This window comes from Coturnix japonica, chromosome 5, assembly GCF_001577835.2.
Source record: "Coturnix japonica isolate 7356 chromosome 5, Coturnix japonica 2.1, whole genome shotgun sequence".
Lineage (NCBI taxonomy): Eukaryota > Metazoa > Chordata > Aves > Galliformes > Phasianidae > Coturnix > Coturnix japonica.
In genome coordinates, this window is record NC_029520.1 from 30,728,207 (window position 1) to 30,742,350 (window position 14,144).

At 34.9% G+C, this 14,144-nt stretch overlaps 1 protein-coding gene across 9 annotated transcripts in view; it reads left to right on the plus strand.

Annotated features, from left to right (window-relative positions):
* HEATR5A (HEAT repeat containing 5A) overlaps window positions 1-14,144 on the plus strand; it is a 55,407-nt gene that overhangs the window by 16,392 nt on the left and 24,871 nt on the right. For all 9 annotated transcript variants that reach the window (XM_015864928.2, XM_015864934.2, XM_015864931.2 and 6 more), the window contains 8 exons: window positions 1,046-1,206; window positions 3,609-3,864; window positions 4,985-5,140; window positions 5,904-6,154; window positions 8,536-8,647; window positions 9,391-9,543; window positions 11,100-11,199; window positions 11,946-12,055. In XM_015864928.2, coding sequence (XP_015720414.1) covers window positions 1,046-1,206; window positions 3,609-3,864; window positions 4,985-5,140; window positions 5,904-6,154; window positions 8,536-8,647; window positions 9,391-9,543; window positions 11,100-11,199; window positions 11,946-12,055 — 1,299 coding nt within the window. The remainder of the gene's footprint in view (window positions 1-1,045; window positions 1,207-3,608; window positions 3,865-4,984; window positions 5,141-5,903; window positions 6,155-8,535; window positions 8,648-9,390; window positions 9,544-11,099; window positions 11,200-11,945; window positions 12,056-14,144) is intronic.

Genomic DNA, 14,144 nt, shown 5'->3' on the forward strand with positions numbered 1-14,144 from the left:
ACAAAGGAAGTCATTAAGCCCAGCTTACTGTTTGTTCAAGATTCTTGAGGCTATCTGCTAACTTTGAAGACTCTTAAAATCTTGAATTCCAAAGAGATTTTTTAAGAAAAAAATCTTCAAAGAGAAGAAAACAATTAAAACTGGTCTTTTTTTTATTAAAACGGGAAAAAATAGCCAAACCCACAGACCTCTCTCTTCTTTATAAAATCTTTCTTTTCTCTTTGCAAACAATATAGTTATATAACCTTAACACTTCAATAATACAAGAAGCTCATCCAGCTGTTTTGTTGGTTATTTTTAGTAGTGAACCCTTAGGTTAAACACAAGTTAGACCTGCATGAGACAGAAGCTGGGTTAAGGCTAAGAGGGGCTGAGGAACAAGTTGGAAAGTCATAGCTACATGTGGAAAGTCATGTGGAAACAAAACATGTGGAAAACATGTGGAAGTCATGTGGAAGTCATAGCTACAACATTTGTATGTGGTAACCTTTTGGTTTTGGGAATTATTATTGATTTATCTAGAGTCTTCTCTGTTTCATCAAAATATGTGAAATAGAGTGAAAAACAGTAAAAATTCTAGGTTGCTTGGTTTACACACTGTGTGGTAATCACGTGAAGTTTTTTTCTCCTTGTTTGGAGAACTAGTAGTAAGTTGAGATAGTTTATGTTTTTAAAAGAGCCTTTTGCAGTTTACATATCTGGGTAAGTGTAACAAGAAGGTAATCTGTCCTGTCTTGAGACTGGACTAGAAGGCCCTTGGTGCTGAGGTGGATGAGTTGGTCAGGGCTTTCATGAAGCTTAAGATAGTAGGTTATACAGACTGTTCTGCAGAGACAGCTTAGATTTAATGATAAACAGTGAGGGAGGGTGTGTGTACGTGTGTGTGTGTGTGTTTGTATATAAAATGTTTTGGGGTGTTTGAATTTGGTTGTTACTGGGTTGTGTAAATTCATATTTTCTAAGATGATTGGAGTCAAAACTTAACCTCTGAAATATGGGAACCTTCTACAGAGCTATTCCTGTAAACAATTATTTCTATTTTTAGTATCAACCAAGCATAACTCCCGCAAAATCTCTTTGGAAGAAGTGATGGAGCTCTTAGGAACTGGATTTCTGCGTGGAAGTTACGGATTTCTACGAGCCAGTGGTGATATGCTGAAAGGGACCAGCTCTGTCAGCAGAGATGTTAGGGTTGGAGTCACACAGGTTTGCGTCACATTATTTGTGTTGTTCTAAGATTGCCAAATGTTCCCACAACAACTGTTTTGTTTTTATATATCCCGTATTTCATCCTTGTTTGTAACTGTGTCAAAATATATACAATTTAAAAACAAAAATTTGCATTTTCAATTGTGCCAGAAAGATTTCTGATGTTGCTTATTCTTTATCTGGTTGTTTGAAACTTTCAAAACAAAATATATGCTACTAGTGACATCTTCATGTGATTTTTAAAAATAAGAATAGTGATACAAGTAATTGCTTTCATCAAATTATTTCTTAGTGATAATTTACTGTCTTACATCTAAAACTTAGAGAGGGAAGTTACAAGGATCCTTTAAATACGGAGTGGTTTCCTTCTATGTATAAGACTATTCTCAGTCCCAATTTGTAAGAATGAGTTCTGCTTTGTGTAATAAGAGAAACAGTTTAGTGACACAAAGCAAATGTGTCAGCTGACTGGTTTTGTGTTCCAGAGTGCTTAGTTAAAGGATAGAACTTTAACTGAAAAGGGCTGAAGTCAGAATGTGCAGTGCACACTGGTAAGAAGTCTAAATTTTTGAGATAAGCCAAGTGCTTCTTGCAGTAAATGTTATCTTAATCGGTGTATACATGCAAAGACCTAGATATTCAAATGTTAATGGTATTGATGAACATTTACATATCCAACAGTAGTGATTATTTTAATGTTTCAGTCTGCACAAGTATTTGATATGTCCCTTTTGCCATTAGGGGGATTTTTAGTCATTTCAACTACTGTAGTGCAGAAAGCAATCTCTAAAATAGTTTGAATTGCTGATGGAAGCTGCCTGACTTTGCACTGGAGCAGCTAGAATGTACTCAGAGATTGTGTTCAGCTCATGCTAGGTGGGCATGTGAACTTCTGGCAGAATGACAGAAAAGCCAGGGAAAAATGTTTGCCTAGAAAATGCATGCCATTCTCCTAGGGTTTTCTATGTATGCAGTCATTGTATTGATTTTTATTATTTTAATTTTTTTCCCTAGGAATAAGTATTTCATTTCAGTATTCTGACTACGTGTACTTTTTTTAAGAGATTGTTTCCCTTTTTCATGCGTTTCTATGCTAATATACACCAGTTCTAGACGGTGTGCTCTGGCTGCACTGTCACAGTAAAATCACTGATGTTTCTGTAAGAAATTCTGTTTTATGTATACTGATGCCTGTAAGAAGAAAATGCTTTCATTTATAAAATGTAATGTTTATTATTTGAATTACAGTCTGTTATAATTTTTTAAATCTACAAGAAATATCCTGAAGATAGCTTCTTATATATGGAAGAATAATTTGTGTTTATTCAAGATATGGTGGGTTCAAGATGTAGCCATGGCAGTATGAGTCTTTGCAACACTATTCTGTTAAATTCCTCAGTTTTCAAATTTGTAAAACAGTGGTAATATACATTATTAAGCCTAGGTAGTATTTGTTAAGAGCTATTAATTGCTAACAGGATTTTCTTGTACAGTTTCTCCATCTGCATTACATCACTTTCTTTTGTGTAAATACTTTAGTCATTAATGTTAGACCCAAGTCAAAGTATATAAGATGTAAATAGAGAAGTTTGTTGATATGGGTAGTATCTGTGAAATTTCTTTTGAGGACTATTACATATTCAATTGCGTATACTCATTTTATGGCATTCACTTTTCTTGGTGCTAACACATCTATTCATTAAAAAAACCCACGTATGCACATAGAAGGCATTTATAAGGGAGCGTATTATGTAGCAAAATAAATGGACTTCTGGTAATTAGATTTGTGAAGTGACTCTGCATTCTTTCTTTTTGTTGTGACGTCCACAGTCTTTTTATGGTACCTCCACTGCAAAGCAAACAATTAAAAATCATTGAGATTAAGAACAGTGCTTAGGGGCTGCATATATTCCCTAATTCCAAGCCTATAATAACAAAATTCTGTCAGGGTTATGGGTTACTGTATTCTAACACAGTAGTTCTTAAAAAGCATTCATACATTAAATTTGTGTTCCACGTGCAGAATGTTAAATAGCTAGGAGCTGTTGTTCGGTGAGACCAAACGCAGTGTTTTACATAACAAGTGCCTGTGTGGGGTAAACTGCCATTTCTCACACTCTGGAATGAAATAAAATAGGCAAGCAACTTGAATTAACTTACAGTCAAACTAAGCTGTGTTATCACTAGAATATTTTTTAGTGCTACATTTTTGACCTGCTACCTGCAGGTGAGAATGTACCTGATTTATGAACTCAGTTCACTGATGTTGTTTTTCTGGCATTACACAGAGGCATAAATAATTATATATGTGGATAAATAATTATAAATGTGGAATAGCTGATAGCAGTTTTCCAGATGATTTTCCTCTAAAATATGACTTGTTTTCAAATCTTTTACAGGCGTACGTGGTATTTGTCTCTACATTAGGAGGACAGTGGCTTGAAAGGAACTTCTCTGCCTTCCTTTCCCATATTCTAGATCTTGTTTCTCAGTCTCACCCTAAGGCTATTCAGAATCAGACAGATGCTATCGGCTGTCGCTGCTGTGTTTCATTTATCCTTCGAGCTACAGTAGGAGGCCTTCTTGGGGAAAAAGCTCAAATTGCAGCTGCCAAGGAGATTTGTCAGGCCGTCTGGAAACTGAAGAAAGTTGTGGGTATGGATCTAACAAGATTATCCATTTGAGCCTCTGTTTTTTCTTTAAGTAGTTGTCTAACTTCCTAATGCAGAAATATCATATTTACTGTGGATTTATCACCCTAATAATTTAGAAGGTTTTTGATAGTTTGCTTTGTTTTTAACCTGGGCTTTTATTGTTTTGTTTGTGTGTAGATATTAATGTTTTCTTTTTTTTTAATGTTAGTTACTTACTCCCTAGCAAAATCACTTTAACCGCTTGCAAATATAACAGTATAATGTATCTGTGCAGGAATGTAACACAGATGACATTGTAAAATGGCAGTTGACAGTTGATATGCATCTAGCCACATTCTGCTTTCCTGTTCAGTTCTTATGACGTTACTGATGGTTTGTTTATAATTATAAAGAAGAGTATTCCTCTTGAAGAAAAGAGCTAGTTAGGTACACAGCTTCCAAGCAAACTGCTCATTTCCCACCATCATCCTTGTTGGGGGTGTGAAAGAAAATTCTGTACTGCTGTGTACTGTTTTCTGTCTATATGATAAAGGTCTAAACTGACATAATTTGTGTCTCAAAAGGTGAAGTTAGGAAACAAAACAAGTAAACCTTTTTTTTTTCTCTTTTTTTTTTTTTTCCCCCCAGCTTTATTTCTTCCCTATTATTGTGTCTATTCTTATTCTCCCCCTTCTTGTGCCTCATTCCACACTCACTCTTGTGCTCTTTCCTTCTTTCCTGTGATTTTTTTCCTACTGTGTGTATAATCTGACAGGTTATATTTGTTCTTTGTCAAAGCATGACCTCTTAAAGTCATTTTTGGGAAGACTGGGAATGGCATGCTTCTTGTTAGCCACTGTTCTCATCGAGTTCAGATCTGCAGTTTTTTTGTGGTTTTTTGGTTTTTTTTTTTTACTATTTTGTCTTTCCAACTGCCCTCACAGACATTTAAGTGATAGAAATATACTTGCCTTAATGAAAGTAAACCTTTATAAAAACAGTTTGATCAGTGATTAAAAATGGTAGCGATAAAAGTTCATTTAGCAATACGGACAAGCTGCCATAGCAAAACCCTTTACCTGATGGCTTTGTTTCATTTATGGTAGAAATTTCATGGGGTTCTTCCTATGTTGTGTTACTAGATGCTTCACTGAGTGACAGTAATTTGGAGACACGAATTAGTACAGCAGATGTAACAGCAAGTCAGCATGTGCTTGTGTGTGCACTTCAAGAACTTGGCAGTCTCATCCATGGCTTAGGAACTACAGCAGCACCATTACTACAGGACTCCAGTACAGGTATGTGCCCTGAATTTTTTCATGTACAAGAGTATAAAATATATTCTCATGTTTACTATGATCTTCTATGATTGCTTGTGGCTGGACTGTTAACTCTTTAAAATTCATTGGCATGGGAAACAGTCCTTGTGTGCAGTTTGTAGCATGCAGTCTCTTCACCTAGACCTCTTTAATTCTGGACTTTTTTCTTCTTAAGGAAAAGAAAAGAAGAAGTTGACTTTTTGAATGCCATATGAAATTTTCAGGCCTTGCCCTGAGAGGTCTATATTACATCTTGTCTGCACTATCATGTTCATTTAAAAATAAAAAAATAAAAGATGAAAAAAAAAAAAAGATTAGTATACAATTTAACTTAATTAAGTATTTAAACTGAGTCAGTTTGATCAAGATCAGTGTCTTTATCTACTTTTCTTGCTTGCAGAGAGAATGTTTTCTTCTGGATAGGTTTGTGTGTGTCTTTCTCCCTTGAATGCAGTTCATTTGTTGAGAATGATTACAGAGTTTTTAATTCACGTCAGTGATTAACCACATGATATTTTAAAGTTTTTTCACCCTATTACTTTTCAGGGTAGTATTTTCATTAAAGAATTGTACTTTTTAAATTTGATGACAAATATTTTGAGATAGAATCACTAGTACTTTTAAAAGAGAGGTACAGAAATTAGAGATTTCATAATTCCATATACGTTTTGCTTGTTGACATAATGTTATAGATCATCTGTTTGCCAGCTTCTTAAATGTGTTCATGCATTTTATTTTTCAGGAGTTCTGGATGCAGTAATTTCTGTTATCCTTCATCCCAGCATTCCAGTTAGGCTAACAGCAGCTTGGTGTTTACGCTGTATTGCAATAGCATTACCCTCCTCTGTGTCTCTACTGTTGAATCGTTGCATTGAACGTCTGAATGCATTGAAATCCTCCCCAGAAGCAGTAACTGGCTTCAGTTTTGCTATTGCTGCTTTACTGGGTGCAGTAAAACACTGTCCTCTGGGAATTCCACATGGAAAAGGGAAGGTATGGTCTGAGTTATAGGCAATTATTTGATGGTTTTTTGCAGCAATATTTGTTCTTCATCACGTGATCACAAAACCCAGGATACTGATGTGGTATTTTCTTTCTACAAGAAGGGGATTTCAAAGCATAATCATGAAAATGCAAGTGTTTTTCTCAAATGCGCCTGGATTTTGAATTTTGTGGCAAAGTTCATTAGCGATTTTGTTAGCCATTCACATTGACTGATATCTTTTTGTAGTGGAGAAGATTGTTAGGTATTTCTACGCTATTTTTAGAACGAGGTCAATTTTCTGTGAGGACTTAAATTTAATAGCTCCAAACAGTTTACCTAAAGAAAACATGTCTCAAGTCTGAAGTTTGGGGGATATCCTGATAGCTTCTTCTCCCAGCCTTCATTTCTCTGTTTCCATCTCAATGAGTAGTGTATCCATGGAGCTGCTCACAGCTGGAAAAACTTGGTGCAGCACAAATATCAGCAGTACATGCTAATTTTCTGCAAAATGCAGAAGCTTACCTTCTTGCTTCTTCTCTAATGTTCATTTACTCTGATTGGGATGTTTTCAGGAGTGGCAGCTTTGACAGTGCTGTGGATTTTGGTGTTATTACACCTCTGTGAAATGAAAGAAATGCTTTAATGTATTAGCACAAAATCACTCTTGCAGTGATTCCAGGCCACCTGCCCAGTGTTCAGAGCTCTGGCAATTCCACACCACTCCTTAACAGACATTGCTAGCTACAGTTCTCAACATTCAACGTATCAGCTTCTGATGAAACAACTTATTTTTTTAAAAAGTCCCTTTTCTTTAACTTTTAAAAACTTTTCCTGGTGATAGACTCACCAGGGGTGGTGTTCTCTTTCAAGGCAAGGGAACAAAATGAGTGTTGTTTACCTGCTTGTACAAAAAAGTACTATTCAATCCTATACACCTAAACAGAGCTACAGTATCTATTTGATGAGGAAACTTAACTAATTTTCAAAGCTTTCTTATAGAAAAGTAGAATAGAGTCAAATAGGGGCAGTAGGAGATATGGGAAGGCAAAGAAAAGTGTGGGAGAAACAGTGTATTTTGTACTAAGCTGGCAGGGATGGAGAACAGAAGAGCTGACAGAAGCCCTTCTCCATTCTTTTCTTGGGACACTGACAGATTCCAGACTAACTCTTCTGAGGAACTGAAAGAGAGCAATGTTAAACAGAAGAGTTTTGAAAAGGAAATGCCAAAAGTAGATAGTAGCAACTTAGACAGAAGCTGTTTTAATTTGATTTTCCTTTGACAGAGTGGTTAGAGCTACAGGTAGAACCTATCCTCAGAGCAAGGAAGTAATTAGTGGATATGTACATAACATTCTAAACTAATGCTGGTACTTTAGAAAATCCATCAGAAATATGTATTGGTACATGAAGAGGAAAAATTGTTAGAAATCATTAGAGATCCTTTCTAGGATGCTTCTTTATCAGGTAATTTGAATATAGTAAATGATCAGTCATTTTTACTGGTGTGATTTAGCAAGTGACTAGAATCAAATACTTTAAACCTATTAAAATCTATTAAAATAAGTTTATTCATTTTCAACCAATAACACTATTGAGGAAAGTAATATTTTACAGTATGTTCATATCTATTGAATTCTCCATGTATACAAATTGAGAATATTTCTGAAGCCAACTTTCATGTGCAAGCCAACCATTTGCAGAATACTTCTGCATGCTTTAGCCATACTGTGGGGAGTATGGACACTTTGTATGATCTTCCGTGTAAATTCTAGGTGCCTTGCATTCTGTTAACAGGTGCAGATTATCACCTTGAGTTTTGCATGTTAGAGATCACGTGCAGTTATTGTGGAGAAGCTGAGGCAGGATTGACTTTTATCATAGCATGCCCTGCTATCCTGCTTTTTTATTCATGATATTTGTTGAATTGAGAACTGTCAGCAAAAATGGTAGGATGTATTTAAAAGGAAAAAAAAAAAAAAAGAAAAAGAAGGAAAAAAAAGACACTTTACTCCTCTCGCCACTTCTTCTGAGCTCTAATTCATATGTCTCGCTCTATTTATTTTTCTACATAGTAGTAGAATATCAAAACGCTTTGATCCTTCTCATGTATATTTGTATCAGAATTGTCAGCTCTTATTTCACTATTGGTAGTGAAATAAGCTTCAAAAAGAAGCTAGGTAACATACCTGGCTCCCCGCAGCACCTGCTGAAGCTATCCTAGACTAGTACTGCAGTCAGTCATTGCTTCATAAGCCAAAGTGTGAGAAGAAGACCATGTTCTATCTGGGGTAGTGAAATACAGCTAAGTATTGCAGCAAATGCAATTGGAAGAAACATCTGATAGTTGCTAGGATGCTGATGCTCTTTTTTTCTCTCTTTAACTTTGAAGGTAATCATGTCTGTAGCAGAAGATTTGTTGTGTTCTGCTTCTCAGAACAGTCGCCTTTCACTGCAGCGAACACAGGCTGGATGGCTGTTAATAGCAGCCCTCATGACATTAGGTAATACCTGCATACAATTTTACTTAAATTTAACTAAGCTGTCCTATGTAAAAAGGCTGTTAGTTTCAAATTTATTATTAGATCATTGGAAACAATGTTTGAAAGGGTGGGTGCAGCTGGGTGGGACTGCAATTAATTAAATTTAGAAGATAAGCTTAAAAATTAATCTAATCAAATATCCTTGTGGTTATGAATGTTTACAGTGATTTTATTTTTTTTAAGTATCTTATTAATTATGTGCTGGGATAGAAGTATTGAATTCCTTCTAAATGTTATTGTACTTTCTGATTAGTGATCAGGTTATTGATTCTGGTGTATGTTGTCAGTTTTGTTCGTGTTTTTTTCAGTCACCTTTTTTCAGCTGTTATTTCTGCCTAACAGCTCCCAGAGCTCTCTTGAATTATAGAAAACACACCTTGTGTATTAACATATAACAAATGTTAGCTTTTCTGAGCACTGCTTATTGTGTTATACATCCCTTTTATGCTGGTGATGCACACGGTCTATGCTTAGCAAGACAGAAGTCATAGTTGATGACCTACTAATAAATGGGTCAGTAGTCATGTATGAATGTGGAGTATCAGGTAAATTTCCTAGCTATGAAGTATGAGTAGGTTGGGAAAATAGAATAAAGTTATGTTTGCAGATGTAATGATTTTGTGAAGATAGTGAAAAGAACCAAAAGAACACTTGGATTTTTTTTTGAGCCTTCACATTAGTATGACAGCTGTCAATACCTACAGGTCCTGCGGTTGTCCAATACCACCTTCCACGAATACTTTTACTGTGGAAGTGTGTCTTTCCATCATCTCCTAAAGACCTAGAAACAGAGAAGACACGAGGAGATTCATTTACATGGCAAGTAACTCTAGAAGGCCGTGCTGGTGCTCTCTGTGGTAAGTTGAATGTACCATTCTTTGTAGTTGGACTCATAATTTGCTTTTTCTTCTGAAAGAAGTACTCATATTGCTTTTTCTTTCTTTTCTTTTTTTTTTTTTTTTTTCCTCCACTGGCTGTTAGAGGATACAATTGCCCCCCAGCATTACAAGCTTGTGTGTTTATGAGTGTATATATACATATATAAACACATATATATATGTGTGCGTGTGTGTGCACATGTACTCTCTCTACAACTGCCTGAAGGGAGATTGTGGCAAGATGGAGGTTGGCCTCTTCTCCCGTGTAACTAGTGACAGGACAAGACGGAGTGGTCTCAGGTTGTGCCAGGAGAGATTCAGGTTGGACATTAGGGAAAACTTCTAAAAAGTCACCTTCAGTGGAGATATTTAAGAAACACAGAGATGTACTGAGGGACATGATTTAGTGGGATTGGATGATTTTGGAGGTCTTTTCCAACCTTGGTGATTTGATGATTCTATGTGTATTTCATAACTCTGAAAACAAACAGTATTGTTGGTAGAGGGTTTTTGCTCATGTTCTTCAATTCAGTTGACCAAGCTGTGAACGATATAAGGAATGCCTCTCTTCCTTAGCATCACAGTACATCACAGTAACATCTGAGGACCCAAACCAGGATATGCTGTGTTGACTTCACGTTATCATATTTAGTGAATGACCAGTTCTGCTTCCTTATAGCTGACTTACTGTAAAATAGATTTATTGTATTAGTCTAAGAAAGCTGCAAGAAGGGGAAGGCTCAGGTAAAAATTACAATTTATCTACTGCCTGATAGGCTGCATTATTTCATTGTGAAATATTGGGAATTTGGATTTCTAAGACAATGTTTCACTGCTCTTGAAGTGCTTAATGTATTGCAGTCATAAATTCTGGAGTACTATAGAGTCTGTTGTAAAGCAGAAGCATGTGCCATAGTGTAGCAGTCCCCTTTCTTTTACTGTTAAAATTCGTCAGAAAGTGTGGAATTCGACATTAATTACTTAGATTACTTGTAAAATAAAAATAATATTTTACTATTTGTTTATTGTGGAAATAGATCTTTTATGCTTTATAGTAATAGTAATACAAATTTAATTTTCTGTAAGTAATAAGAACTACGTAAGTACATGTAAGCTATTTCTTAAAGCACAGTCATTAGGTGAAATTTAAAGAGAAAAGTAGCAGTGCAAGTAAGCAGTGGGTAATCTAATCATCATCCTCCCATATTTTTTTTTTTAATTTTCTTTGTTGTTATTATTTTCATGGAATTATGGTGAAGCTGAGTTTTATCCCACAATACAATTCATACCAAAAAGCAAAAAATGCTTTGGTACAGGTTTCCAAGCTGAGACACAAAAACAATGTATTTGTGCATATGATTTTCTTTGTTTGTAATTTTATCAGTTTTTTAAGTTACTATTCCAAGTGCCTTTTCTTTTTCTTTTTTTTTTTTAATGCTTTTAAAAATGGAAATTTTAAAATTTTAAGTGAGGTAATTATGCATTTTTTTTCCTTATGTATCTCACTTTAATTAAATTAAATTTTCTTTTTTTAGCAATCAGAAGCTTCATTTCCAACTGTGCTGGTCTTCTTACAGATGAGGTTCTTCAGAGACTTCTTCCTCCTCTCCCAAGTGCTGTTGCTTTACTGACACAGTAAGTGTGTCAAAGTGTTACATGCTATTCTGATTTTAAAAAGGTGCAGAGGAATTCTCTTGCAGTTGATTTGGTGCACTTTCTAAAGAACTTTCTTTTTAAAGCACAGAAATTAGAATATAGGATTTAGCAGTATCACGACTCTAGGTGACATAGTAATGTGTACTGCAGATTCCAGTATCACATAAAGAAATTAAGGGAAGAAGTTATTATATACTTTCATTAAATTTATGTCTTTTTTTTCCTGCTTTTTTTTCCAAAGATTTCAAACTTTTATCAAAGTTGCATATTCATTTGTATACGTGGTCTTTTTTTTAAAAATACAATAATACTCTGGAACAAAAAGATTTATAGATGTTACATTTTATATTTAAATTAATAACTAAACTGGAAAGGATTTAGTAATTTAACTTTTGCCTTATGCCAGAGTAAGTAGTGATGTAATGTGCTAAACTCTACCTTGCAAACATACCTGCGCAGAAATCAGCTGTGATACGTACAGGTACAGTCAGGGACAATAGAAAACTTTATATATTTCTCTAGTATTAAATTTAAAACAAAGACAGGAATGTGAACTAAGAGGTTCTCTCAGATGATGTGAAATTGTTTAGCTTCTGCTATTGGTACTGCAAATCAAAACAGTTTAACGCTTATAGAAATTATTTAGTAGATTCTGGTACAAATAGAACCAGACTTAATAATCCTTGAACTCTTTAACATCTCTAATGCACTTTTCATGTTTTAAGGCTTTCTTCAATCTCTAAGTCTTACGGAAATTCTTTAAAAACACCATCAACAGTTTACAGACATAAACTTTATGAATTACTGGCAGTATTACCTCCAAAAATGTATGAAGGTATGTATTCTTACAAAGAACACCCCTAGAAACACTATAGGTGCATGCTGAGCATATATTCAGCTAGCAAGATTTAATTTTGTCTTTTTTAACACATTTTGTTCCTTCTGTTTATATTTCATGAAATTGGAGTGAAGTCACAATGAAAATCTTGAAAAGTTAGTGTTTGTGATCCTTTCTCTCCTCTTTCTTTTAGAAATATAGGCTTTGTGCTGCTTTTAATTGAAACTTGAAGGTAGACAACCTTTTGATTTGAATTATTTGAGAAATGGACTTCCTGTGATATCTGTTTTACTTCCTTAATTCTTAATCCAAAAAATGTAATTTCAGCATTAGGCAATTGAGTGTGATCCATTGAAATAATTCAATTAAACAGGCTCACAGAATGGCTGAGATTCTAAGGGACATTGGGAGGTCATCCGTTCTAAATCCTGACCAAGCAGGGAAACCTAGAGCAGGTTGTCCAGACAGATACATTAATCTTATCCTTTTCAAATTGATGATGAAATGTTTGCTTTTAAAGAAAAATGTGAAGAAAATCTGAGGGCAGATTCACTGTTCTGTAGCAGAACATAATTTGCCATATTTAAAATCTAATTCTCCAATACAGTGACTAATAATAGATCAACTAAAACATTATTTTTTGTCATTTTGAAATAGTCATATGAATAGTTCATCACTGAGTGGACTGAAGTAAGGAACCAGAGTGTCTGATAATTATGAAGTACAGGGTATTTCATTAGGACAGACGGATGTGCCAGCCAGCCATTTAATTGATTGCATCCTCCACATCATGGAGGGAGTCTTTCTTCAAATAATCTGCTCCATCTAGTGGTAAATGCTCTGTGAATTCTCATGAGTCCCTGATTTCTCTGCCTTAAAGCTGTTGTCACGTTCTGAATTAACAATTGTTAATATACACTATGTATACACTATGTGTGTGACATTTGTTTCTGAATTAATCTTGAAGTACTGGATGTAACAACTCCATCCCTCAGAGCAAAGGTTGTTCTTTTGTCCTTTTATTACAGGGGAACAACATTTTATACAATTCAAATATTTGAGGTTGAGCAGATTTAACAGTGCTTTGGTTTGAGATTTCTGCATATAGTCTACCTATTGAGTTTTCTATTTTGCAGAGTGACATGTAAAGCCTGAATCTTGTGTTAGAGCAAGATTCTAGCTTAGAGTGTTATAATCTAGAGCCAATAAATAAAGTTCAAAAGTTTTTCTTGGGGGAAGGGTGGGGAAGAATAGGGTTGTGTTGGTTTTGCTTGTTTGTTTGTTTTTAAATAAATAAATAATATCATTAGAATCACAATACTAACATTGTTAGTATTTACAATACTACATATTATCAGGTGTAATTTAAGAGTTGTCCACCCATTTGTAATACAGCAGTGTGGGGAGGATTGGGAAAGTAAGGGAAAAATGCATATTGCAAAAGCCTGTTTTTCACAGTCTGTTACATGTTCTGGTCATGAAAGTTTGCATCATTTAGAAACACTATCAAAGTTTTTAATGGGAAGATTAAAAGAAGTAAAATAAATAAATTATTGCAGAAAAAATATGCTTATGGAATCCAGGATGCATTCTTCTGTGTCTAGTACTAGTCTTCCTTATTTACTAGGAATAATAGTAGATGTACCGTATGTTCATACCTGCACGCCTCTTTAAATCAAACCTTTAGATTTCTGAGGTCTGTGATACTAGGACTTGTTCATGCTCTGCTTGGTCCCTTCCTGTTCCCTTTCTTCACCATTGATGCTTTTGTCTTGCTACTTTGTGTTACTAGTAAGATCAAACAGAAGGATTACTGTGAATGTGCCCTTTTTCCCACCTTTTGGTTTAAAACTAGTCTTCCTTATCCTATCTCTATCAGACTGTATAAAAAGTTGGTCTCCCTCCTGTTTATAATCTTCCTTCTAAGTACTGGAAGGCTACAATGAGGTATTTCTGGAGCCTTCTCCAAGATGTACAAACCCAACTTACTCAGTCTTTCTTCATAGAAGAGGTGTTCTTACCCGCTTATTATTTTCATATCATTAATTTTGAACTATATTGTGCCCATGTTTCTAAGACTAAAACA